The sequence below is a fragment of the Drosophila sechellia genome, chromosome 3R (assembly GCF_004382195.2).
Source record: "Drosophila sechellia strain sech25 chromosome 3R, ASM438219v1, whole genome shotgun sequence".
Taxonomy (NCBI): Eukaryota; Metazoa; Arthropoda; class Insecta; order Diptera; family Drosophilidae; genus Drosophila; species Drosophila sechellia.
The window spans coordinates 14,855,630-14,877,975 of NC_045952.1; the positions used below are offsets into that span (position 1 = coordinate 14,855,630).

General features: G+C 43.8%; 8 protein-coding genes across 8 annotated transcripts in view; 5 read left to right on the forward strand and 3 right to left on the reverse strand.

Moving 5' to 3' along the window:
• LOC6606483 overlaps window positions 1-7,743 on the reverse strand; it is a 48,999-nt gene extending 41,256 nt beyond the window's left edge. Inside the window, exons 1-2 of the mRNA XM_032722101.1 lie at window positions 7,151-7,743; window positions 1,169-1,187 (exon numbers count right to left, since the gene is read on the reverse strand). The gene's annotated coding sequence lies outside the window, so the exon portion shown is untranslated. The remainder of the gene's footprint in view (window positions 1-1,168; window positions 1,188-7,150) is intronic.
• Window positions 4,820-5,511, forward strand: LOC6606487 (ubiquitin-conjugating enzyme E2 G1). Its single transcript, XM_002031252.2, has 2 exons — window positions 4,820-4,840; window positions 4,904-5,511. Exon 2 carries the CDS (start codon window positions 4,913-4,915, stop codon window positions 5,417-5,419), a length of 507 nt encoding a protein of 168 aa, XP_002031288.1. The 5' UTR covers window positions 4,820-4,840; window positions 4,904-4,912; the 3' UTR covers window positions 5,420-5,511.
• A 3,123-nt stretch (window positions 7,744-10,866) lies between the features above and the next one.
• Window positions 10,867-11,838, forward strand: LOC6606488 (low molecular weight phosphotyrosine protein phosphatase 2). Its single transcript, XM_002031253.2, has 3 exons — window positions 10,867-11,099; window positions 11,173-11,525; window positions 11,728-11,838. The coding sequence occupies exons 1-3, from the start codon at window positions 11,054-11,056 to the stop codon at window positions 11,821-11,823; spliced, it is 495 nt and encodes a 164-aa protein (XP_002031289.1). The 5' UTR covers window positions 10,867-11,053; the 3' UTR covers window positions 11,824-11,838.
• Window positions 11,839-11,905: 67 nt separating this feature from the next.
• LOC6606489 (low molecular weight phosphotyrosine protein phosphatase 1) lies at window positions 11,906-12,796 on the forward strand. The gene is made up of 3 exons (XM_002031254.2): window positions 11,906-12,028; window positions 12,092-12,441; window positions 12,651-12,796. Exons 1-3 carry the CDS (start codon window positions 11,998-12,000, stop codon window positions 12,735-12,737), a joined length of 468 nt encoding a protein of 155 aa, XP_002031290.1. The 5' UTR covers window positions 11,906-11,997; the 3' UTR covers window positions 12,738-12,796.
• LOC6606490 (low molecular weight phosphotyrosine protein phosphatase 1) lies at window positions 12,756-13,613 on the forward strand. The gene is made up of 4 exons (XM_002031255.2): window positions 12,756-12,894; window positions 12,948-13,132; window positions 13,190-13,363; window positions 13,422-13,613. Exons 1-4 carry the CDS (start codon window positions 12,777-12,779, stop codon window positions 13,515-13,517), a joined length of 573 nt encoding a protein of 190 aa, XP_002031291.2. The 5' UTR covers window positions 12,756-12,776; the 3' UTR covers window positions 13,518-13,613.
• Window positions 13,614-13,637: 24 nt separating this feature from the next.
• LOC6606491 (adenosine deaminase 2) lies at window positions 13,638-16,025 on the reverse strand. Its single transcript, XM_002031256.2, has 6 exons — window positions 15,752-16,025; window positions 14,851-15,348; window positions 14,626-14,795; window positions 14,390-14,571; window positions 14,199-14,335; window positions 13,638-14,143 (listed from the first exon to the last, which is right to left on the reverse strand). Exons 1-6 carry the CDS (start codon window positions 15,819-15,821, stop codon window positions 13,680-13,682), a joined length of 1,521 nt encoding a protein of 506 aa, XP_002031292.1. The 5' UTR covers window positions 15,822-16,025; the 3' UTR covers window positions 13,638-13,679.
• A 1,285-nt stretch (window positions 16,026-17,310) lies between these two features.
• LOC6606492 (adenosine deaminase 2) lies at window positions 17,311-19,682 on the forward strand. The gene is made up of 6 exons (XM_002031257.2): window positions 17,311-17,493; window positions 17,962-18,447; window positions 18,501-18,670; window positions 18,724-18,905; window positions 18,998-19,134; window positions 19,191-19,682. The coding sequence occupies exons 1-6, from the start codon at window positions 17,418-17,420 to the stop codon at window positions 19,646-19,648; spliced, it is 1,509 nt and encodes a 502-aa protein (XP_002031293.1). The 5' UTR covers window positions 17,311-17,417; the 3' UTR covers window positions 19,649-19,682.
• On the reverse strand, window positions 19,584-22,160 carry LOC6606493 (carotenoid isomerooxygenase). Its single transcript, XM_002031258.2, has 4 exons — window positions 21,981-22,160; window positions 21,160-21,668; window positions 20,068-21,100; window positions 19,584-20,012 (listed from the first exon to the last, which is right to left on the reverse strand). Exons 1-4 carry the CDS (start codon window positions 22,023-22,025, stop codon window positions 19,737-19,739), a joined length of 1,863 nt encoding a protein of 620 aa, XP_002031294.1. The 5' UTR covers window positions 22,026-22,160; the 3' UTR covers window positions 19,584-19,736.
• Window positions 22,161-22,346: the final 186 nt, after the last annotated feature.

A 22,346-nucleotide genomic window follows, 5' to 3' on the forward strand; every position in this document is an offset into this window, starting at 1 on the left:
ATAATTCTATTTATTTTCTCTTTTTAGTCCACTCTAATTTTATCTGTTAAAAAAACTGTGTAGCACTAGCATCTTTAAAGAAAACCGGAAATAATGAATTAATCAAAGATAACTTTCGTTTGGCTTACGAGCAATGAAATTTGTTACCATTTCAATTGAAGCCGTATAACTATTATGACCCTTTTATGGAGTTCGGGCCAAGAAGACCCCAGCCACATAATTAAACTTAAAGACTGTGCTGTTATGGCCACAGTGCTCTCAATGAGCCACAGCCCCCAATAAACCAAATGCGAAATAAAAAACTACTCAAAAAAGCTATATAACCAAAAGGTTGGAAAAAGCCAAATTAAAAAAAAAGTCAACAGCAACAAAAAAAAAACAAAAACGTCGAATCGCTTTTCGCAAGCAAACGTGCTGTCATTAAATTTAATAAGCACTTTTTCAGGCCAAGCTTGGATTTTTTTTCCGCTTTTAGCCCTAGTCTAGCCCCCTTCCCCCCCTCGTCACCCGGAAAAGCAGAACTGGCGACCAGCAAAACCAAGCTTTTAAAAACGTAATGGTCTAGCAAAAACAAAAAAAGATGAGTACGAATACAAAAAATATAAAAGAAATAAAAACTACAAATAATGTTGCTCGGGCTTTTTCAACTCTTTTTCCCCGACCGCCGCTTGCTTTCCATTAAATTTTCTTGGCGGAGTAAATGAACTTTGTTGGGCGCCATCGCCACTGTCTAACGGTTCATCTGGCAGAAGGGGCTCCACAGATTTCCCGATTTCAGGCCCCAGTAGCACACTTTTGCTCATAAGTGAGTGAGTTATGTAACAGTCGTACGCATAACGCTTTTCACACTTCACACTTTATGCGTTCTCGGTTGGTTATAGGAAAATGATATATGTTTGTAAGTATGGGGCAAACGTTTATGTTCGGACAAATTAAGAGTTTCTGGCTTCCTGAGTGATCTCGCATTGGGTCCGACAAATTACTGACCAAATGCAAAAGAAAAACCCGTTAATGAAGCAAGAAATTGAGCAATTATATAGTGGCAATCCAGTTTAAAGCCCGGTGGTGATGGAAAGAAAATGCCCTTTTAAATGCGGCACGATTGACTAATGCACACGAAATAGGTCTATAACATATTTTAATAGCTTAGGGATTTTTTAAAACTCACCGTAATATCAGGCAAAAGTCTGAAAGTAAAATAAAAGAAACAATTAGATATAGAAACTAAGCTAGAAAATGTAAATACATTATATATATAAAAAATATAAAAGTATAGTATTAAATGCAAATAAATCATCATAAACTACATTGCAATTTGTGACACGAATTAATTGCACACCTGAATTATTTCACACCCATTTTCGCCAAGTTTATGAACGAGGAAAAGGCTTTGACGGAAACGCTCATTACGGAAACCCACCGCAAGGATGGCGGTTTTTGTCTGGCAGCAGTGCTCCAGATCTTCGAGCATAATGGTTTCAGTTTGAGTTTGTGCCTCAATTTCAATGCAGCGCACAAAGGTAAGCCCCGGACTGGGCCGGGTGCCGGGTGTTGTGAAAATAATAATAATAATAAAAATATGAGAAATATGCATAATATAAAAAGTGTGCAGAAGTTTTTCGCATTCAGTGCACACGAACGAGCACCAACGTGCCCGAATCCCGGTGCCAACATCCCACATCCAAGGGGAAAACTGGGAAAAAGGGGCCATCCTTCGGTTGGGTGGGAAAATGTGGATGGGTTTCGGGTGGCGATGAGTGCACGGCTGCAACTCCAACTTTGGCTGCAACTGCCAACTCAATTATAAAACGAGGAACAACGCACAGAACACATTAAAACTGCAAGTGGAAAGCTTGTTTTCCTTTCTATTTATTTTTGTTTTTTCTTGTTTATTTTGCGTTCTTTCCACTTTTCGCTGTTCTGCAATTTATTGAGTTCTCTCTTAAGCATTGTTTTGCTCCCTCTATGCGGAACAATATAATGGCCAGTATTCCGAGCAAAGCAATTCCTCCTCATATTTCTGCATGCAATTGGAAATTGTGTGCCGGGGGCAGCAAAAATGGGAGTGCATAACTCAGAGCGCCAATAAAGCACTAAAATCCAGTTGGTCACTCACTTAACTTGAATTTATGAGAATCGCAGAGAGAGGTGATGTTTTTGCGCTGCTTGGCTATGTGGCTCAATGCCATGTTTTTATGGAGCACATTTGTATTCATTTAAACGTGTCTTGCTGCAGGCTTAAATCAAGTCCTTAAGCTTCGAGGAGTTTCTTTTAATTAGAATGTAGTCTTACTTATAATCACACTCAAGGAACTCCGTTTACACTTTAATTTAAAATTAATTTTTTTTGATATGTTAATCACAAATAAAAGAGATTGTAAATAATCCATTGTGGCTGCCTCTTTTATGATATTGCTTGTCTGCTGAAGCAGCTATTAATATATTTTATGATCAACTTGAGAGACAATTCATCAGCAGGTTGCCCCGTCATTAGATCCAGGAAGTCATCACATGCAACATTATAGGGCGATGGGAAAACGGGGAAAAAGCCATTTCAATTGATCGACGCCGTCAGCTGTTTGATGGACGCAACAAAAACCAAAAAAACCCAAACCCAAAAAAAAAGAACTCTGGAAGCCTAAAATTGTTTGAGCAAAGCGAGGGAGTTTCAGGGAATATTGAGGAGTGGAAGTATGCTGGTGATGCCGGAAATGCAATTGTCACATGCAACCGCCCCGACGCCCTTAAAAAAAAAAGAAAACAAGCTGAACAGATGAACTTAGACACCCCCATTTTAATGGACATCCCCCGTCCAACTTTCCAATCAAATGCCATGGCAACGAACTCGTGGTGTTTGCGTGTGGGCGTCTTAATGAATATTGGAAATCAATTCAACAAAGTCAGCCGAAAACGGCGGAAAAGCCGCCGAGGCGAAGACACTTTATCACTTCAGCAATGATCACGAGCGCGACACTTTTCCTACACAGAAATCAATTGGGGGTGGGTTTGTAACATTAGCGATCATTCCTTTTTCAGTGCTCTTGCCACAGATAACACACATGTCCTTTTAAAAACCTTTACCTAGAAATCTTCTACAGAACACTACCATATATAGTTATGTCACGTCCTATATGCACTGGGAAAATATGTGTAAGATATATCATTTTAAAAATACATTCAATGAGAAAGGCAGTTTCCAGAGTAAATATTATTAAACATCACAAATGTTTTGTTAAGACTAGAAACGAGACCTTATTCGTCTTCATAAAAACTTTATTGTCAGCTCTTTAGAAAAAATGTATAAATGCCAATTTATGGTTAATTAAACAGACAATAAATAAAGTATCAATTTGCATAACAATTATAATTTTGCAATTCTGTTGAATATAGTAAATATATCAGTCATAATTTAAACAATCGTTTTTTTTTTGCAACAATATGACCCAGATAAACCAATCTCAGATTGACATTTATTCAACTATTAATTGAATTTGATTATCTGATGAGATGCTTAGCGCTCAATTTCCCAGCGCCAACTAATCTAAATTGTGGTGGGCGTTTTTCGCTCGAGTGTAGAGAATGGAAAATCGAGTTTCGCTGGGAGGAGCGCTGTGGCACGTGTGAGTTTCCCGGCTCTCGCTGTCATATCGCTTTCCCTGCGGGATCTACAAGCAGCAAAGAAGACCGTCTACGACATGTGGCACTTAAATGGGCAGAGTCGGATGAATATGGAGATATGGAAAGAGCTGGAGGAACTGGCCGAGCAGCAGCTGTCGGTGTTATGTGTCTGTGTTCTGGCCAAACATGTTTTAAAACCTCCGCCCCCCTTTCCATTTGGCATGTGCTGGATAATTTGGCAAATTTCGAGTCCAACTGCGTTTTCCTAAAGGAACAGCACATGATTTTATTGTTGCGTTTTGCACCGATGCTAAGTAAATGTTATTACAACAATAATAATGCTTCGGAAAAAATAGGAAAGGAATTTTTGTGCGAAAACTCTGCGCTGCATGGAAAACTTGAAAAACCGGCAGTGGCAAGAGACCAAGACCACAAAATGCCCCAGCTGGCAGCATCGAGACATTAACGATTCACACATTTGCGGCAACATAATTTCAGTTGCCCAGATAGTCGGATAGTCAGCTAAAGTTGCGTATTTCCAAATGCCGGAGTCGTATGCAATTGGCAAAAAAAAAAAAAGCAGTCGATGGGGCAGCCACATGTCGTGGTCGAAGTTGCAGGCCAGCAAAAAAAAATAATAATAAAAGAAAAAAGCTCTGGGCCAACATTTGTGCGCAATTACGAAAGGCCAAAACCAAGCGGCTACAATTTGGCGGCAATCATAATTTCCATTCAGCCAGCACGGGCAAAGAAAAAATTAAAGGAAAATTGAGTGGCACCAGTAGCATTAGCAACGGCCAAGTAATTGCAGGAAAGTGCTGGGAAATGAAAGGAAAGAGGGACTCGGACTTTCCTTGGACCCAATCCACAGACCAACAGCCAAAGAGCTTATAATGGAAACTTTCAACTCGCATTCAAGATGATTTCTATGGAGATAGTTTCTATACATTGCCATTCAAAGGGATTGCAGCCAGACATTCCAAAAGGAATTGATCTTTTGTGGCTCTTAGGCTTTTTATCTTTAAAATGTCTAAGGAATCCCTTTCATATATAGTTAAGAACTTAAATTTTTTTATACCATGATAAACCATGATCGTGATTATAGATCGAAGTAGTCGCAGCATGAGTTTTCTCTCGGCAAGCTGACAGTTCGCATTGAGCGTAGTTCAGCCTCCGTAGAAGTAAACCAGAAAGTGACTCGAAATAATTGAACAAAATTCCAGTAAGTACAAATGTGATTGTACTTAATGGCTTAGCCCACTGATGGTGCTTATTCCCCCCCCAGTCCAGTGACATGTCCGAACTGCAAGCATCGCTACTGCTCAATCGCCAGCTCTCCGAGTTACAACGCCATCCCGTCGAGGGCTTCTCCGCCGGTCTGGTCAGCGACTCGGACATCTTCAAATGGGAGGTGGTGATCATCGGTCCCCCGGATACGCTGTACGAGGGCGGCGTCTTCAAGGCACACCTGATCTTCCCGAAGGAGTACCCACTGCGCCCGCCCAAGATGAAGTTCATCACCGAAATCTGGCATCCCAATATCGACAAGGCCGGCGACGTTTGCATCTCGATCCTCCACGAACCGGGTGACGATAAGTGGGGCTACGAGAAGGCCGAGGAGCGCTGGCTACCGGTCCACACCGTGGAGACGATCCTTCTTTCCGTGATCTCCATGCTCACCGATCCCAATGATGAGTCGGCCGCCAATGTGGATGCGGCCAAGGAGTACCGCGAGAATTATGCGGAGTTCAAGCGCAAGGTCACCAGGTCTGTCCGCCGGAGTCAGGAGGAGGTGGAGTAGACCGGATAGACTGGGCAGTGACATGATGATCAGAAACGGCACACATGCTAATCACGTGAATAAAGAGACCAACTAGTGGAAATCTCGCACTTTGAAGTGTCGAAGGTGGGGAGAATATCTCCTAATTGGAGGCTCCAATTAGGGCATTGCAATCTCTTTAAGCTTGCGCCAATTCAGCGACACCTGTCGGCATTAATTACACTTAATCGCTTTTGGAGCTACGGGTATTACCTCCTGGAATAGGCCGATCTTAAGCCAGTGTGCTTAATAGGCTTAGACCTCTTCTAGTTGCACACTGACACAGTTATGGCCGTTCTCTGTGGTTGCTCTGTGGCTTCCAGAGGAAAGCTGAGGCAGCTGGCCACTTGGCCGCTTTTTTATGGTCTTCACATGGCGACAAAAATTTACACATGCACTGAGCCAAATTCCAGCGAAGGGGATCACCATTTCTCTTCACTTGGCTACACTTCATGGTAAAAAAAGACCAATTTGTGGTCTAATCTAGAATACCATGTTTAAAATATAAAATATTACTCATTTGAATTAGCTGTTAAAATGTTAACTTTATGCCCGTTACTTGAGCACCTTTTTTCCAGTGCAGCAACAACAAATTGCCAATGTTGCTCTTGGTGTTGCTGCTGCTGTTGGTTGTTGGTGTTGCTGTTGCTCGTGGCGAATGGCCAGTAGTGTGACAGCAGCAACATCAGAAAATGGCTCCATACACCGACTTGTTTTGGTGAGTGGAGTGTTGTGGAGTGCCGAGCTCCTGGGCAACGAGTCTAGAGTTTAGCTGCCAGCATTTTTGTGGTTAGCTGAACTTGTTTTTGCTGCTGTTGTAATTGTTGTTTATTAGCAACAAGTTTTGCATTTTGATTTTTTCTCTTTTACCCACAGCACTTCGCCACATGCCGCATTGTTTGGCCGTGAGTCAATTCCGGAGCGGAATACTGGCTTATTCGCCACGGACTGGGTGCGACTCTCAAATGAAATCCCAATCCCAATTCCACACAGCGACTGTCTGGCTAAAAGATTCAAATGATCCCCGTGTGATTCAGCAAATACCTCAAAACAAAGCCCAAAACAGAATAAGCAGAAATCGGTGAGCGATTTGGAAACTGGGTAAATAAGGCCATGCACCTTCAATCGGCAAAACGCAAAAACACCAAAAGAACTAAAAAAAAAAAGCAAAAAAAGTGGAAAAAATCTTGGCGGCAATAAGCCACAGCATCATGATCATCACGACGATCGGCAAATAGTAAAAAACGAAAACGGAACGAAAGAAAACAAAGCGAGGGAAAAGAAAACGGCCCGCAGAAACCAGCTCTCTTCAGAAATCTTCGGCAAAGAAGATGCTCGACCTGGAGATGGAGATTCTTCGGAGAGTTAAAAACTCACTCAGCCAGTAGAAATTGAATTGATGGCTGGGCTGGGCTGGGGGATATATGGGTATGGAAAACCGGATTTGAGCCTGGGCCCCAAAACGCAGGGTATCTAGATTTATAAATAGCCACACAGTTTTCCGATATTATGGACTATGCTGGTGCTGGTGCAGTGAAATCTCCACTGGCGGCTAATGGGAAAACCAGGGTCAATCCAAAAACAGGTAGTTCGGAATCATTAGGTTTTATGGCGAGGGTGGAAAAACGCAGCTGGTCAAGTGTGAGTGAGTGTTTGCTTCGCGTCTCTTGTTTTTCCGGAGAAGAAACCCCGATTACAGGCGATTTTACCTACCCTGTAGTTTTCGGTTCCAAAATCCAATGGGTCCCGCTCGAAGTTAACTGGTATGGGTGCGCGTTGCATACGTGTTAAGTAAATTCCAATATGTGGTCTGGACTGCCTCACGTATCTTGCAGATACTTGGGCACAGCGATACTGGTTTCTTTTTTGGGATTTCGTAAAGTTGCCCGCTTGTAAGCGAATGATAATGATGGTGTCGATGATGCGCCGATGCGAGGATGAGTAATCCCGGCGAAAAGGGTAAACACTAGCACTTTACATCTACTCGTAGAATGTACATCACTTTTTTTTTTCTTTTTTGTCGTACGGTTAGTGCAAAACCTTTACACGCTCGATGGTTTTGTCAGCCATAAAACATTGCCGCGAGACGAATCACAAAAAACATTATAGATATATATGCTCGTATGTACACACGTACATATATACAACTGAAAAACTACCTGACGCGCAGCGTGCGCCATAAAACTAAAGACAAACACTGAAATGAACTGAGCTCTTGTTGTTTTTTTTTTTGTATTATTTTATAACGCGGTCCGCTCGCGTTTATCGCTCTCTTTCGTTCGCACTCGGACACGTCCACCTGCGTCGCCGTCTCAAAGTAAACTAAACCCAACTACGTTGAAAACAAGTTTTCGAAATGCTGCTAATGTTGCTGGCCGGCTTCTTGGCAACATTTCAAGTGGCAGCGAGATAAACAACACGCACACACACACCAACACACGCGAGTGCAGACATGGCAATGTTGCTCGCACGGCAGCAACACGCAACATGTTGCCGGCGTGGTACAGCGCGGGCGTTTGTTGTTGCCGGCTTTTTGGCTGGTCGTTGGCATTGCCCCACACCCCCAATTTGCATTTTTACTAGGGTAGTTCGGACTGCTCTCCATTTAGCATCTGCTGCAGGGGTACATTGCGTTTCGGTGGTTTTTTCATAGGTGTGGGTGGTTTATTAAATTTGCCTTTCAACGCGGAATAACGCCGATGCCCTCAACGTTTGTTTAATTCATTAGTGATTGGACAGCTCGCAAACTTTTCCCCTTTTCACATTTCAGAACGATGCTATTAAGTGCAGCGTAAAAAATTACTCAACGAAAACTAACAAAACAAGCGATTGCCCGCGGGAAAGTGATAAAAATCGATTAAATTACCAAAAAGAAGCTGCACATAAAACAATCCCAGGAATTCAGAAATTTCATATTCTATATTAAGAGAAATCTCTGGAATATTCCAATAATAATTCTAACTATTCCAATATTCCCATTCTGGAATATTCTTATTCTTATTCTTATATTATTATTCTTATTCTTATCATACTCTATATGATATAAAAGAAATCTTAAAAGGTTTTAGATTTTTGTATTAATGGATATAACAGAAGTAGGAATTCTGAATTTTTTATATAAATTTATAAGCATTTTATCCATACAAAAAATTTGCAAATAGCTATGTAGTTTTTCCTTATCCCAAATACATTTTTCACTTTTCTATATCTCTACAGTATCAAGTTCTTAAGTTTACAAAGTTGTTATTTTCCAAGCAGTGCTACATCCGTTTCGTATTTACACTGAACGAACACAATGAATGCGCTTATTTGTCCCTCCTTCCAGTTCCCTCGAGATGGAGCCGCCTGCCTGGCGCTAAATATTTGATGAAGCTGCAAAAGGCAGATACGAGTATCCAGATACTGGATACAGCAGATACAGATACATTTGCAGGCCCAGATGGATTGGATGGAGATGGCCCGCTGCATAGACAAGCTGTCTGCCAGCTAGTATGTACGTCAGTTGTAGCTTTCCCGCTTTTCATTTGCCAAATGCAAAATGGATGTTCATCTTGGACATGTTTGCTCTCGACTGTCAAATGCTCGGCAAAGTGGGCGGTGGCAGGTCAGAGGTTATGATGGCTTCGTACCTCTTGTTATTTACCTCATTTGCACTTGAGAATTTATTTCGGCCTGCGGTGGGCTACGAATGTCGTATTTACTTGTTTACACTGACCTCTTCCACATGCACTCAGAAAAAAGTCGTGTACCTGTATCAAAATGTAATAATAAAAATATTAACATATAATAAAATTCGATTAAACTATTTGGATTTAAGTATTTCATTTTATAATACAAAACAGTACAGGAAATTCAACAAAATCATTAGTTTAAATTCATGCCAAGTGTAAGTAGCATACTTGACTGCATTTTTTTGCAGTGCATTCCGTAGCCAACCAGTTGTTGCTGTTGACTTTGCCATCGTTTATCTTATCTGAGGAGATGTCGTCTCCGGATGATGATAGTAGAGACAACGCCTTTGCATTTGTCTTTACCTCAATGCGCCCCATGATGCCACCCCCAACACACCTCCAGTGCGAGCAGTATCCATTATCCATGGCATATGTATGAATTGCTGGTGTGGCTGTTGGGCACATGTCTTGGCATTTCCATTTCCATTTGCATTTTCAACAATTGTCAATTGTGGAGGACGCACTGCAGCATTGCGCCGGCAATGGCAAGGGACATTTGCATACGTAAGAGTGTGACGAGAGTACGTAACATTTGTCTGCACAACGACAAGCTCACTTTGATGCCATCAAAGCTGCCCCAACTGCAACCCCAACCACCGGGAAGAGCAACATCCACATCCACATCACAAACTACAATTGCAGCCAGCCAAGTTGGCAAAGTTTGTGCCATGCATTTCGTCTGGCCTTTGTTTGCCCCCCGCCCCCTTTGATGTTGTTGTTGTTTCTGTTGTTGGTTGTATACAATTTGCATAAAACTCAAAACGAATTTATTTTGAAAGGCAACTTTATTTCTCTGCCGGCGAGCTGGTCATCCGCTTTAAGTTCACACCCGCAACCGAGACCATCTCCTCATCTCCTCGACAGTCATTACACATTTTGCGACCAGGACCTGCCTGTCCTTTGAGCACCAGCTGCAGCTTGCATATTCATGGCCAAAGCAAACCCAAACCCAAAACCCAACTACCTGGATCCTGGTTGGTTTCCAGAGCCAGAGCTCATCACTTCTCTGTTCCTCGGGGCAAAGGTCCTCCTCCCCTGCGAACTGAAGTGGGTGGGAATGAACTCGTCTGTCGCCCGGCAAATGAACTTTAATTAAATGCTAATAGTTAAAGTTGCTTTCAGCGCAGTTTTTAGTCCGAGTTTTTCGGGTAAATACGCACGCTGGATAAACAGGATGTGCACGTGGTTGTGGAGTCTGCACCAGTCAGCCGGAAGTGGAAGTGCCAGAGGTGTGATCTCCAGCAGGAAACCACTTGACAAAGGAGGAACTCTGAGAGAAGGTGCAGGCTAATCCGTAGATTGTTTATATCTCATAGGTGTTTACGGAATTTTGAGCATTTTTTGGGCTGACACTTAATATATCTTATCTCCTTTATTTTGCCTCGAAACTGTTTCTTTTATTAAAAATTTGTAAATTGAAACTAACCAACTATCTATATATAGTATTTTAATAATATTTTGTAATTTTATTTAAAGTTTTAAAGTAATGATACTAAATAAACCCTTTTTAGACATGTTTTGATAAATTTATTGAGTAATTTTTTAAAGTCAATGAATCTGGTAATTTCCCGAGCTTTTTGAAAGCTTAAAGTTTTAAAAGAACTTTTGAAAATGAATGAACAGATTCCGAAATCAACCTTTAAAGAAGGTTAATGTGTTTTCGAAAGTTATAGGATAAATAAATCAAACTAAAAACGTATTATTTATTGCCTAACATGTCAGTTTTGTTCAGATATTAGTGTACATATTTCTTCTTCGCACTTTTTCGAACACTTTTGTACCCAACCACGCCCATTTACTTTACTGCCACAACCAAGTTTTATTAAATTCACCGCATAGTTTAATTGCCTTCGTAAATCAAAAGACCAATCCCAAAATACTGAAAATGGGCAAGAGATCGCAGAAGAGCAGTGTGCTGATGGTGTGTGTGGGTGCGTATTCCCGTATCAAAAACTAATCCTGGACACTTTTGTTAATCACTATGCAAATGAACTGCCCACGCAGGCAACCTTTGCCGCTCCCCAATTGCCGAGGCTGTGATGCGTGACGTGGTCGCGAGGGCGGGACTGCAGGGGGAGTGGCACGTGGAGAGCGCCGGGATCGAGGATTGGCACTCCGGCCGCCGACCGGATGAGCGGGCTCTCAATGTCCTGGCCAGGCACAACATCGACTACCATGGCAAGGCGAGAGTTCTAGCTCCGGAGGACTTCTTCGAATTCGACTACATCTTCGGCATGGATCTCAGCAACCTGGCCGCCCTGAGGCGCATGGCTCCCAAAGGCGCCACTGCCAAGTTGCTGATTTTGGGGAATTTTGGCCTGAAACCAGATGAACGCATCATTGAGGATCCTTATTATGTGAGTAGATAGGTACTATGTGTTCCGATTTAAAAAATTTCAAAAATTTGTATTATTAATCAAATCTATACTTCTTATAAATACGGATACCTCACATACTATATTTAGTTGCTGTATATAATATAGGATTTATTTTTGCTTTCTAAATATTTCTGTTTTTAAACAGAATATATTTTAATAAAATAACTTTTTTATATGCCAGGACATTAGTGAAGCACCATTTGAACAAATTTACCGGCAGTGCAGCATAGCGTGCAAGAATTTTCTGAAACAAGCGCGCTTAAAACAGATAATGTAGATAAGCCCCCGACACCGCCCAAGGGTTAAGCCATCCGACCAACAACAGCTGATAGCCCGCGTTGCCAACTAACAGTTGAGGCCAGGGCTGCAGGTTGCGGAACGCTCAATTGCGAGCCGGAAAAAAACAACACACCAAATTGTTCGTAAAATTTCCGTGTAAATTGACTCCAAGATGGTTCGAAAAGTGCTAATGATTTGTTTGGGTAATAAAGCACACAATTATCTTATATTTATACCATTAAGAAAGTCATATTCCGCTCTTTCAGGCAACATCTGCAGATCCCCAATTGCGCAGGTTGTGATGGTGGACACACTGGAGAAGGCGAATGTCAAGGACGTGGAGGTCGATAGTGCAGCAATTGGTGGCTGGCACGTGGGCAACCGCGCAGATCCGCGGGCCATCAGCACGCTGCAAAAGCACGGCCTCAAGTGCACCCACATCGTTCGGCAGATCCGCAAGCAGGACTTCTCGGAATTCGACTACATCTTCGGCATGGACGAGGACAACATGAGCGAACTGAGGCGTCTGGCGCCCAAGGACTCCAAGGCGGAGCTCCTCATGCTGGGCGATTTCGGACTCGAGAAGAAGAACCGCATCATTGAGGATCCCTACTATGTAAGATATGATTCCACTTGACTAGAATACGAAGTTGCAGTAGAGATATGCAGATGAGGGAACATTAAACAAGTAGTAAATATCCCAGTAAGATACATACATGAGCTTATATGATAAGCCGAACTATTCCATAGATCAGTAGAAGTGCTCTATATTAAGAACTTAACTTAAAAGCTTAGTCTAATTATGATCGCAATTTGTTTTTTCAGGAGCGTGGAGCCGAGGGCTTTGAGACCGCCTATCAGCAGTGCGTGGTTGCCTGTGCCGCCTTCATGAAAGAGCGCCTCCAGAAATGAATGATTTGTAAAAGTGTTGTGATATAGATAAACTAATAAATGTTGATACTACACGTGAACCGGTTTATATATTATATATATTCAATGAATCACCAGCGTTGCTCATCGGAACTTGCAGTTCCCATTGTGAAAATGAAGGTTCTGTTCGTGTGCATTGGTAAGAGTGAAGAAATAAAAGATAAAAAGACTAATTTACACCGATACTTACAGGCAACACCTGCCGCTCTCCAATGGCCGAGGCCATCCTTAAGCATTTGGTTGTGAAACGGAATCTGCAGGACTGGTATGTGGACAGTGCTGGCCTCAGGAGTTGGAACGTTGGCCTGGAGCCCCAGGCACGTGGACAACAATTGCTAAAACAACATGGTTTGAAAACAAACCACTTGGGTCGTATGGTAATATGCACTATATAAGCATAAAGTACCCTTTTTATCTTGTTCTCACTCCTACAGATAAGTGCTCAAGACTTCTATGACTTCGATTACATATTCGCCATGGACAATAGCAACCTGTTGGAGCTTGAACACATGGCAGTCTGTCTTGTTCCCAGCCCGACCTGCAAGATTCAATTGCTGGGTAGCTATATTGGACGCAAGGAGGATGAGATCATCGAGGATCCATACTTTGTAATTTAAATAATCCTAGTTATGTAGTGAGTATCTAAAGTTGTGCTTTCTTCCACAGAGTCAAGGCATGGGAGGCTTTAATGCTGCATATCTGCAGATACTGGAAAGCTGCGAACGTTTTCTGCAACATTACAATTCAGATGACAGTCAATAGAAGTGTCATCAAAAAATAGGTTGTACAATTATAATCCTATTTCATAGCTTGATTTTGAGTATTACTTATTAAAAAGAACAAATTGAAATGCCAGAACTTGCCGCTTAACTTAACTAATGATTTATAAACTCTTTGGCTGTTTATTTTCATTTATAAGTTCATTTAAAATACACTGCCCTCCAATACATCGTCTATGAATCGCGACCAGCTGAGTTCCAGGATTTTGAAAGCTCTCGTTTGTTCCTCCTCCGTCAGCGTGGAGTAACGCACCGAATTCCACACCAGAGTCTTCAGTAGCCTCAACCCCGCATTGTTTGGCGCCAAACTCATGATGGCATAATAGAAATCGTAGCTCAGGCCCTTGGCATTCCAGAAGCCAGGATCATCGTTGCATATCACCACGGGCACATCGAGGGCGAAAAACTGGGAACCCGGATGGTTGCGCAGGTCCCAAACCAGATGCAGCACCTGATTCGAAATGGGACTAAGCTCCACGGCAATCCGACGCGACTTGACGGCATTCAGGAGGATCGGATGCTTGGCCAGAGCATAACCATGACCAATGCGTGTTGTGTTCATCAACAGGGCGTCCAGCAGATTGATGTCCGTTGAGGCACCAAACCAATCTGCAAGGAATATCTCATCAAGTTAATGAGCAGATCGAAAAGAACTAGCACTCACTGGTCTCTCCGCCGTGTAGGAAAAGCCGAGCTGTTGGCGGAAGATCTCTGAGGACAGGCAGCAGGGAGTAGAGTGGCTTTCCCTTGTCCTCCTGGCCCACCAAATCGAATCCGACCAGAAAGTGCGGCAATGCTTGGCTAGAAAAGTAATGAGAATGTGCAAATACTCTTCGAAAAAGCGCCAAAACTTACTGCAACTTCCTGAACACCTCGACGATTTCCTTAAGATGATCCAGTTCATAGCCGCGATAGACGGCCATAATGACTTTAAAGCCAAGAAAATCAGGATGTAGCTTCATGAACTTCTGGTTTATGGCATACAGCTCGTGGATAGTACGCTCTCTGGGAAAAGTGCGTCCACTGGCGTCATAGAGCTAAATAGTTATATAGAATTAATGTTGGGAATATGATATTACATCGCTTCTTACTGTTTTAAAACTGGTCCGAATCTCTGTGTACATCACATTGTCATTGTAGAGCTCCTCCAGCATTTGCCAGTGATAAGCTCGAAAGGCTGGCAAGTAGATTAACGCATCGCTGAGACTTACGAACATGCCCTGGAAACGATCCCAAACCCGGGTAATGGTGGGGTACTCCACTGTAGGATAAGACTGATATGACGTCGCCGGTTAAAAAGGACATCACTGACTTACGCTCTGGAACTGGAGTGTACAAATTGATCAGACGCTCCAAATTCCGATCGTAGACCCGGCGATCCAACGAGTTCCGCCGCTCATCCGAAACAAGCACGTACTGCGACTGGCACTTGTGCTCCTTCGGGGTCCTGCGGAATGACAGGATACTTTGTCCCGTGGCCGTCGTACAGCGCAGCAGTCCGGGCATGTACGACAGGTCGTCCACCACCCACTTGGAGCTCACGGAGGCGGTGTTGTGCACATGCAGCACCGAGCCCTTGGGCATCTTCTGAAGAAACCGAAAGATCGCACTCCGATCGATCAGCGGTTTGGCCTTGAAAAAGTGCAGAGCGGCCGCATTCTGCTCCGCATTGCGGAATCCCTGGGCCAACTCTCCCAGCTTGTACTCCATGAATATATCGTCCACCTTGGCCTCCTCCGTGTTCAGGTGGGTGTGTCCCCCAGTCATTAGCTCCTCCTCCGCCGTGAGAACAGCTTGTCGCGCTTGCTCATAGCCTAAGGATTATGTCGTAGTTCTTTAGGAAATTTAAATAAGATACCCTATACTCTTAAAATTTATAAAATTCTGAAGCGCATAGGTAAAAGGACTTGGGAAGGACATTCACTCTAAGCTAAAGTAGAAGAGGTCAAAGCCCTAAGCTTGGCACTAAAGTCATTGACCGACTTCACGTATTTTGTCATTTCTTAAAGCCAGTCAGTGTCTACAGGTCCATCAAAATGGAAATACCCAATGGACTGGCATAAAAATAGAAAATATGATAATAATCTACTGGCAATTATGCCACTGGCATTTTAAGTTTCAAAGCACATAGTTTTTAATTAATCCCAAAAAAAAAACACACAAATTAAGGATCACTTCTTTGAAAGGACTAATCCTTTGAGTTCGATAAAATCATACTTAGTGCAGTTTGTGCCTGGATCTGCAGTTGTGAGGTCAGGAGCACTACAACAATAAGCAACCGTCTCATTGTGAAAAGGACTTTCCAAAGGACTTTCTGCCTGTCCGATTGGTGAGTCCTGTTGTCCGTTGCTAATGAGTTCACACAAGCCAAATATTGACTTGCCGCCGTCGCACACGTTGATTTAATATATTTATTTATTAATGACTGGGGAATTGGGGAACTGGGGACTATTCAATCTTTTCGCGACCGCTCGCCAGAAGAGCCCGATTAGAACTGTGGATACCGATGAAGAAAAGCAAAATGCTACTATAATTTTGACAAAATCATTCAGCGGAGCCCGCTCATAAAAAAAATTAGTGCAGAGGTGGAGCCGGGGTCTCTTAACGGTTGACAAATCACCCGTGCTGGGAATTGTGGAAGCAATTTCATTCTAGAAGCCGGATTGTTTGGCTATCTTTATTTTTTTTTAATTTTTTTTTTAGTATATTCGCATATCTGTGTGATTCAATGCTTGCCGCGCATACTAAGTGATTTAAAAATGTCGAAGGCGTGCGCGCCCATCGCATCCATTTTGGCAAATTTTCACTGACGTGAACGACGGACGCGCTTGTTGGTTTCCAACAGCACACGACGCTGGTGGTATTACGAGTTCCTCAAATCCCCCGCCTTATAAAGTGGTCTGGATGCTTTGGGAAGCGTACGATAATCGCAGTTGGATGAGTCAATTATCGCAGCTTACACAAATGACAATTGTAAAGTAATGTTTATTTTTCGCTGGCTTATTATCAAATACCAGGCAAATGGTAGTTTACAAAAAAAAAGGTATAGTCATCAAGCTCATTTTGTTACCTTAGGTTCAATTATAGATAAATACTGCTGGGTACTATAAACATATTCTTAAAACGATTATCTAGTTGAGGTTTTAATGCTTAATATAATATTTAAAATAACTATTAATATCGAAGAAACTAAATCCAAATATATTACCATGCATATCTTTCAGATACTTCAAAGTTCCCATGAATGGATTGCATTTCCAGGAGATTTCCCTGCGATTTCCCTGCCATGATCAATGGCCCCATTTCACGTTCAATGTCAAGTATAATTTCGGCGGGTAAACAGTGCAAATTGGGTTAGTCAACAATATGCAAAAATATGCCCACGATCCGCCATGTTTTCACATTATATGGACAAACATATAGCGCTACTGAGGGAATCATAGAAGTGCGGCTTTGGCGTCTCTCCTAATACCCTACATATACAAGTATGCTTTTCCTGGTTATACTTATATGCGCTGCAACCAGAGATGTGTTTACATACAGTATCACTTTGAAGAAGGGTATTTTGGCACTGAGCATGCTACGTCACGAATTGTATTCGCAAATTGGACGAGGGGCAGCCAGTGTCAACGAAAGTGCCAACCCGGGGACATCCAAACATAGCTCGCGCCCCATTCCGGAGCGGACTAATCTCCGTCATTGAACTGCACCAGATGCCGCTGATCCCACAGCGACCAAGATCATGATCAGTGTGGAAATTGCACAAGCCGTATACGGTTCGGATTCCAAAGCGGTGGCCACTATCAGTTGTTTGGCGATCGCCAAGAGCCGCGGATCGAGTCAAATACGGCGTACATTGACCAATCGCAACTGAGATTACTGGATGGCGATGTGGTTTCTAGGTGCTTTGGTGGCCTCCATTGTGCTCCTAACGGGCAGCCTGCAAGCCACAGATCTACGTAAGTTCCGGATGATGATCCAAATCTTTAGTTGCATTCTTTTTGAGTATCAGTAGATTTTTAAAGGAATTTTTAACCTAATTCTTATATAGGTACATATGTGCACAGTTTAAAAATATTTTATTGAAGAATAGGATTTAAATAAAATTTAATATGTGTAGTAAATTTACACATATTTTCCGTGTTTGTTGTACGGGAAAGTTCATGAAAAACTATATTAGATGTTGTTATTATTTTCATTTTTAAATAGTGCTTATCGCAAATTCAAAAGTGTAAACAAATAATATAAAGTTTCCATCTCGATGATCTATAAAAACATAGCAAGTGAAACAACAAATTTAGACGATTAATCTATGTACTTTTTATATATTTATATATATATATATAGATATATATATATTGTAATATAATTTTAAGTGTTAGAACTTTTAAACCTCTAAAGCAAATCCCAAAACTTCCATTTTGCAGCCTATGAAACACTGAGGGAGCAGATCATGGAAGCGGAAAGAGTGGCTTCGCTGGGCGGCAACATCTGGCTGTCGTCCGACGAGGAGAAGGCCAACAGCATCCTGATGAACGCCAAGCGGGCGGAGATCGCCGAAGGACTCAAGACGCCGGAGAAGTACGCACCCGCGATGCACTTCTTCCAGGGCAGGCAGTACGTCCGGCAGAGCGAGGTCTTCCGCATGATCCAGAAGATGCCGAAGGGTGCCTTCCTGCACGGCCACAATACGGGCATGGTGACTTCCCGCTGGATCATCCAGAATCTGACCACCACCAATAATCTGTATACCTGCCGCAATGTGGATGGACTGCTGGTGTTCACCTACGATCAGTCCGGATGCCATAGCGAGGTGCAGAATGTGTGCACCGAGAGGATCAATGCCGAGGATCGGGAGAAGTACGAGCGCCAGCTGGAGAAGCACATCAATATGCACGGACCCAGGCCGGAAGGTAAGGATATCAACTATAATAGGTGTTACTCTTCTGAAAACCTGAAATTCCAGCTCTATTGCCAAATCGGAAGAAGATTTGGGAGCGCTTTGAAAACATATTTACCACCGTGGATCGTCTGTATAAATACCGACCCACCTATTGTGCCTATCACAAGCGCATGTTGGAGGAACTTTGCGAGGATAACATTATCTATGCCGAGATACGAGCCTCTCTATCGCCGGTGAGTAATCGTGGGTACTATCTTGGATTGTGATCTTAAGACTGTTAATGCAGCTGTACGACGACAACAATCGAACTCTGAGCACCTTGGAGGTGGCCAACGAGCTGGAACGGATTGTGGAGGAATTCAAGGCCAAGCACCATGACTTCATCGGCGTTAAGGTGATATATGCCAAGCGGAATCGAGCATCCGAGGAGGAGATGTTGCGGCGAATCACCACTTTTAAACAGCTACAGTAAGTTTAGCTCGAAGTGTACATAATTATTAAATGCAAAATCACATCATAATTAATAATTTAATTAATTTATAAAATCTTATTTGTTGCAGCCATGCCAAACCAAACTTTGTGATTGGTTTCGATCTGATTGGTCAGGAGGACACTGGAGATCCGCTGAACAGGTATATCAACCAACTGTCCGATCTTCCCAGCACGGCAAACTACTTCTTCCACGCCGGCGAGACGAGTAAGTAATCCGAATCCCATATAGTGTATATGAGAATGAATCTACTAATCACATAGATTGGAATGGCCGAACGGACTGGAACATGATGGACGCCATTCTGCTGAATACGAAGCGGATTGGCCACGCCTTCGCCCTGCCCAAGCATCCACAACTGTGGTCCACCATCAAGAAGCGTAACATCGCCATCGAGGTGAATCCCATTTCCAACCAGGTCTTGGGCTTCGTCTGGGATCTGCGAAATCATCCGGCCAGCTTTCTGATAGCCGAGAACTTTCCCATCGTTATATCATCCGATGATCCGGGTGTCTGGGGAGCCAAGGGTCTCAGCTACGATTTCTACTACGCCTTCATGGCCTTGGCTCCGGCGGAAGCGGATCTGCGCTTCCTCAAGCAGCTGGCCTTGAACTCCATCAAGTACGCCGTGCTCACCTCGGATGAACGGCGGAAAATCAATCGGGTGTTCCAGCGCAAGTGGCAGGAGTTTATTGCGAATGTCTTGAATCCAAAGTTTTAAGTTCTAATATTAAATGCTCTAGTCTAAATCTAAACGTAATACTGGGCAGATGCTTTACCCTATCTCGTAGTCCAATTGGTCTTCGTATCTAAATGGCATTGGGTGCAAACCATCCATGGAGGCACTTGGGCACGGGTCCATTGGTATGGAAATCGCAACGACCCAATTCGGTCATCGTTTTGGCACATAGCACAATTAGGCCCACATAGCGATCGTTGAGACCGCCCACCACCATGGAGGCCAGGATAACGCCATCGTCCTCGGATTTTGGATCCGGCGAGGGCACAAAAATGGGCTCACTGGGATACACATTGTCCTCGCACCAGGTTAGACTGGTCTTGTTCCACACATCCACTTTGATGAGCTATACAAATAGGGATTCTATATAGCTGATATGAGAAGGAACTATAAGCACTTACAGTTCCCGGATTCACTGCATCCACATCGGAGCTAATGGCATAGAAGTATCGGTAGTTCTTGCCCATATACCGCTCGTAATAGATCCTGGGTGTTTCACAGCCCCAATCACACAGCATTTCCGGACGCAGGTGGATGCCATTGGTGCCCTGGAACGCCGCCGCTTGACTGCCCTCCAGGGTAATCAGATTAACAAGATTCTCCTCCTCATAGCGGCCACGTTTGGCATCTCGCTTGGGACTTTCCCCTCCAGCAGCGGACTGCTTTCCATTGGTGGGCATGTAGGTAATATCCGCATACTGCGAGAGCGAGTGCTTCATGGTGCGAGAAACCTGCGGAGTACTTAGTCCAGCAAGGGAGAAGGACTTGACCAGGCCCCGCTTGGCGGTACTCGCCGGAGGAATCGTGCCCAAGGGCAGGACGAATCTCAGGGGACGACCCCGGAAGAGGGTAGCATAATTGGGATTCGTTTGCATATTGGCAATGGCCTCCAGGTACATGCAGTTGATCATCTCGGGATTCCTGTAGCTGCAAATGTCCACTACCACATGGCCATCCCGTTCAAAGCAGTTGATGATGTGCAGATAGAAGAAGGCTTCCGATTCGTAGGTCTGCACCAGCTTGCCGGAAACCCGATCTATAATGTGAAACAGTGTCGGTCGATCCTCGAACCACTTGAGGCAGGCCGATAAATTCTGTCCACCTAGCTGGGCTTTTATATACTCCGTCAGCGAAACGGACAACGGCTGCTCCACAATCACAAAGTAGTGATCCGTTAAGCCGAAGGTGTGCATATAACCGGGATGCAGTTTCCAGCGGCAGGGCAGTGTGGCCACCACATGAGCATCCTCGAACATCTGCTCGCCGTGCGGGAAACAGAGTATGGTGTAGGCCGGTCCAGATCTGGTCATTGTGGTGCCCAGGTTGTAGACAGTGCCACTGGGAAGAACGTGCGGATGCGATGTGTGGTTCACCACGCCCACGAAGTCGGTGGTGCAGATTCGTGCCTCGGTGGCCAAAGTGCAGGGATTTATTCTAAAATATAAGATATAATAATAATAATTTATTGTTCATTGCATTTTTAATATACAAACCTATGCATAAAAGGCGTCTCCGTAAATGTGTAATACTGATCCCCGAAAGGATATATGGAAATCATCGAGTTATCCGTTCCACTGTCCGGTCGAAAAATGGCCGCAAATCTATCGAAGATCGAGTGACAGGGATCCGGAACAGCGGCTGTGCCAAACTCCGTGACCACAATCCGCTGGGCAGAACGATTCTTTCGCAGGGTTTCCGTGTCCACGAAGCGATTCTGATAGGTCACGCGTCCATTCCGAATGGCAAATCGGTGCAGCAGGGCGGAGCAGTCGAACAGATGGCCGAAGGTCATGTCGCCCACCTTCCAGCTGCCGGGTCCATTGCGCAACAGACTACCGTTTATCCATTTGGGAATGTGCCCGCTGTGGTGACCCTCGATGGGATCCACTATCTCCCGCTCGCATGAACGCAGCCACACATCCGACGAGCAGTTGGGATACAGTCGCCCGTTGCCATCCAGTCGCTCCGCCTGGGGATCATTCCGCTGCTCATCGTATTTCACCTGTAACAAAATGGGTGGATGGGTCTTAGCACCTTTGACCGACCCGATTGAATGCCCTAATCCGGCTGCACTTTCGCCGTGGATTAGCAGGGATTATCCAGTCGACTGCAGGCTGATTTCCCACATTCCAAACATTTCGTCAGCTGGACTGTGCTCAAGGACCTTCATGGGGTCTTGAATACAGTAGGGTCTCTTGAACTCAAACCTTAGATTACGTTTCGAACTCAGTCAGGAAATTTGGGCAATTTTTGGAAGCCTTTATAAAATTTAAAAAAAAATTCTTTTTTCAAACTGATTTTGTTATCAACCGACCGCAAAGAAGTCGCGCATAAAGCTCTTGAAGACACCGGCTGCCATTGCGTGGATAATCCAAGTGTGAGTTTTGGGGGAATCTCCTTGGCTAGTCCAAGCTATGTATGATGCAATATTCCGAAACCGAAAGAACCGAATTTCACGTGGTCGGTCCGCTTGCAGTGAGAACCGAATGACAACTGGCAAGTGCTTCGTGGGCTGGCCACCTAGTTACATTGGATAGGGGATGGATGGCCAGCCCATGTGGATGGAGAAGGCGGAGGCAACCGACCCAGCATTATTCATAATTTTGATTGACAGCCGACGTGGCCAAGCCGGTAGACAACGACCATTGACGACACACACCGAGACGGAGACCCATTGCAA

Bases quoted from the DNA above. Each gene is read 5' to 3' on its own strand.
- LOC6606487 (XM_002031252.2), top strand. From the start codon at position 4,913: ATGTCCGAACTGCAAGCATCGCTACTGCTCAATCGCCAGCTCTCCGAG.
- LOC6606488 (XM_002031253.2), top strand. From the start codon at position 11,054: ATGGGCAAGAGATCGCAGAAGAGCAGTGTGCTGATGGTGTGTGTGG. The intron at 11,100-11,172 runs GTGCGTATTCCC...CTGCCCACGCAG, and splicing joins TGTGCTGATGGTGTGTGTGG to GCAACCTTTGCCGCTCCCCA. The intron at 11,526-11,727 runs GTGAGTAGATAG...TTTATATGCCAG, and splicing joins TCATTGAGGATCCTTATTAT to GACATTAGTGAAGCACCATT.
- LOC6606489 (XM_002031254.2), top strand. From the start codon at position 11,998: ATGGTTCGAAAAGTGCTAATGATTTGTTTGG. The intron at 12,029-12,091 runs GTAATAAAGCAC...CCGCTCTTTCAG, and splicing joins AGTGCTAATGATTTGTTTGG to GCAACATCTGCAGATCCCCA. The intron at 12,442-12,650 runs GTAAGATATGAT...TTGTTTTTTCAG, and splicing joins TCATTGAGGATCCCTACTAT to GAGCGTGGAGCCGAGGGCTT.
- LOC6606490 (XM_002031255.2), top strand. From the start codon at position 12,777: ATGTTGATACTACACGTGAACCGGTTTATATATTATATATATTCAATG. The intron at 12,895-12,947 runs GTAAGAGTGAAG...CGATACTTACAG, and splicing joins GGTTCTGTTCGTGTGCATTG to GCAACACCTGCCGCTCTCCA. The intron at 13,364-13,421 runs GTAATTTAAATA...TTTCTTCCACAG, and splicing joins TCATCGAGGATCCATACTTT to AGTCAAGGCATGGGAGGCTT.
- LOC6606491 (XM_002031256.2), bottom strand. From the start codon at position 15,821: ATGAGACGGTTGCTTATTGTTGTAGTGCTCCTGACCTCACAACTGCAG. The intron at 14,796-14,850 runs GTAAGTCAGTGA...CTTATCCTACAG, and splicing joins GTACACTCCAGTTCCAGAGC to TGGAGTACCCCACCATTACC. The intron at 14,336-14,389 runs GTAAGTTTTGGC...TTACTTTTCTAG, and splicing joins GAGGTGTTCAGGAAGTTGCA to CCAAGCATTGCCGCACTTTC.
- LOC6606492 (XM_002031257.2), top strand. From the start codon at position 17,418: ATGGCGATGTGGTTTCTAGGTGCTTTGGTGGCCTCCATTGTGCTCCTA. The intron at 18,448-18,500 runs GTAAGGATATCA...CTGAAATTCCAG, and splicing joins GCACGGACCCAGGCCGGAAG to CTCTATTGCCAAATCGGAAG. The intron at 18,671-18,723 runs GTGAGTAATCGT...CTGTTAATGCAG, and splicing joins TACGAGCCTCTCTATCGCCG to CTGTACGACGACAACAATCG.
- LOC6606493 (XM_002031258.2), bottom strand. From the start codon at position 22,025: ATGGCAGCCGGTGTCTTCAAGAGCTTTATGCGCGACTTCTTTGCG. The intron at 21,101-21,159 runs GTTTGTATATTA...CTTATATTTTAG, and splicing joins GAGACGCCTTTTATGCATAG to AATAAATCCCTGCACTTTGG. The intron at 20,013-20,067 runs GTAAGTGCTTAT...CTATTTGTATAG, and splicing joins ATGCAGTGAATCCGGGAACT to CTCATCAAAGTGGATGTGTG.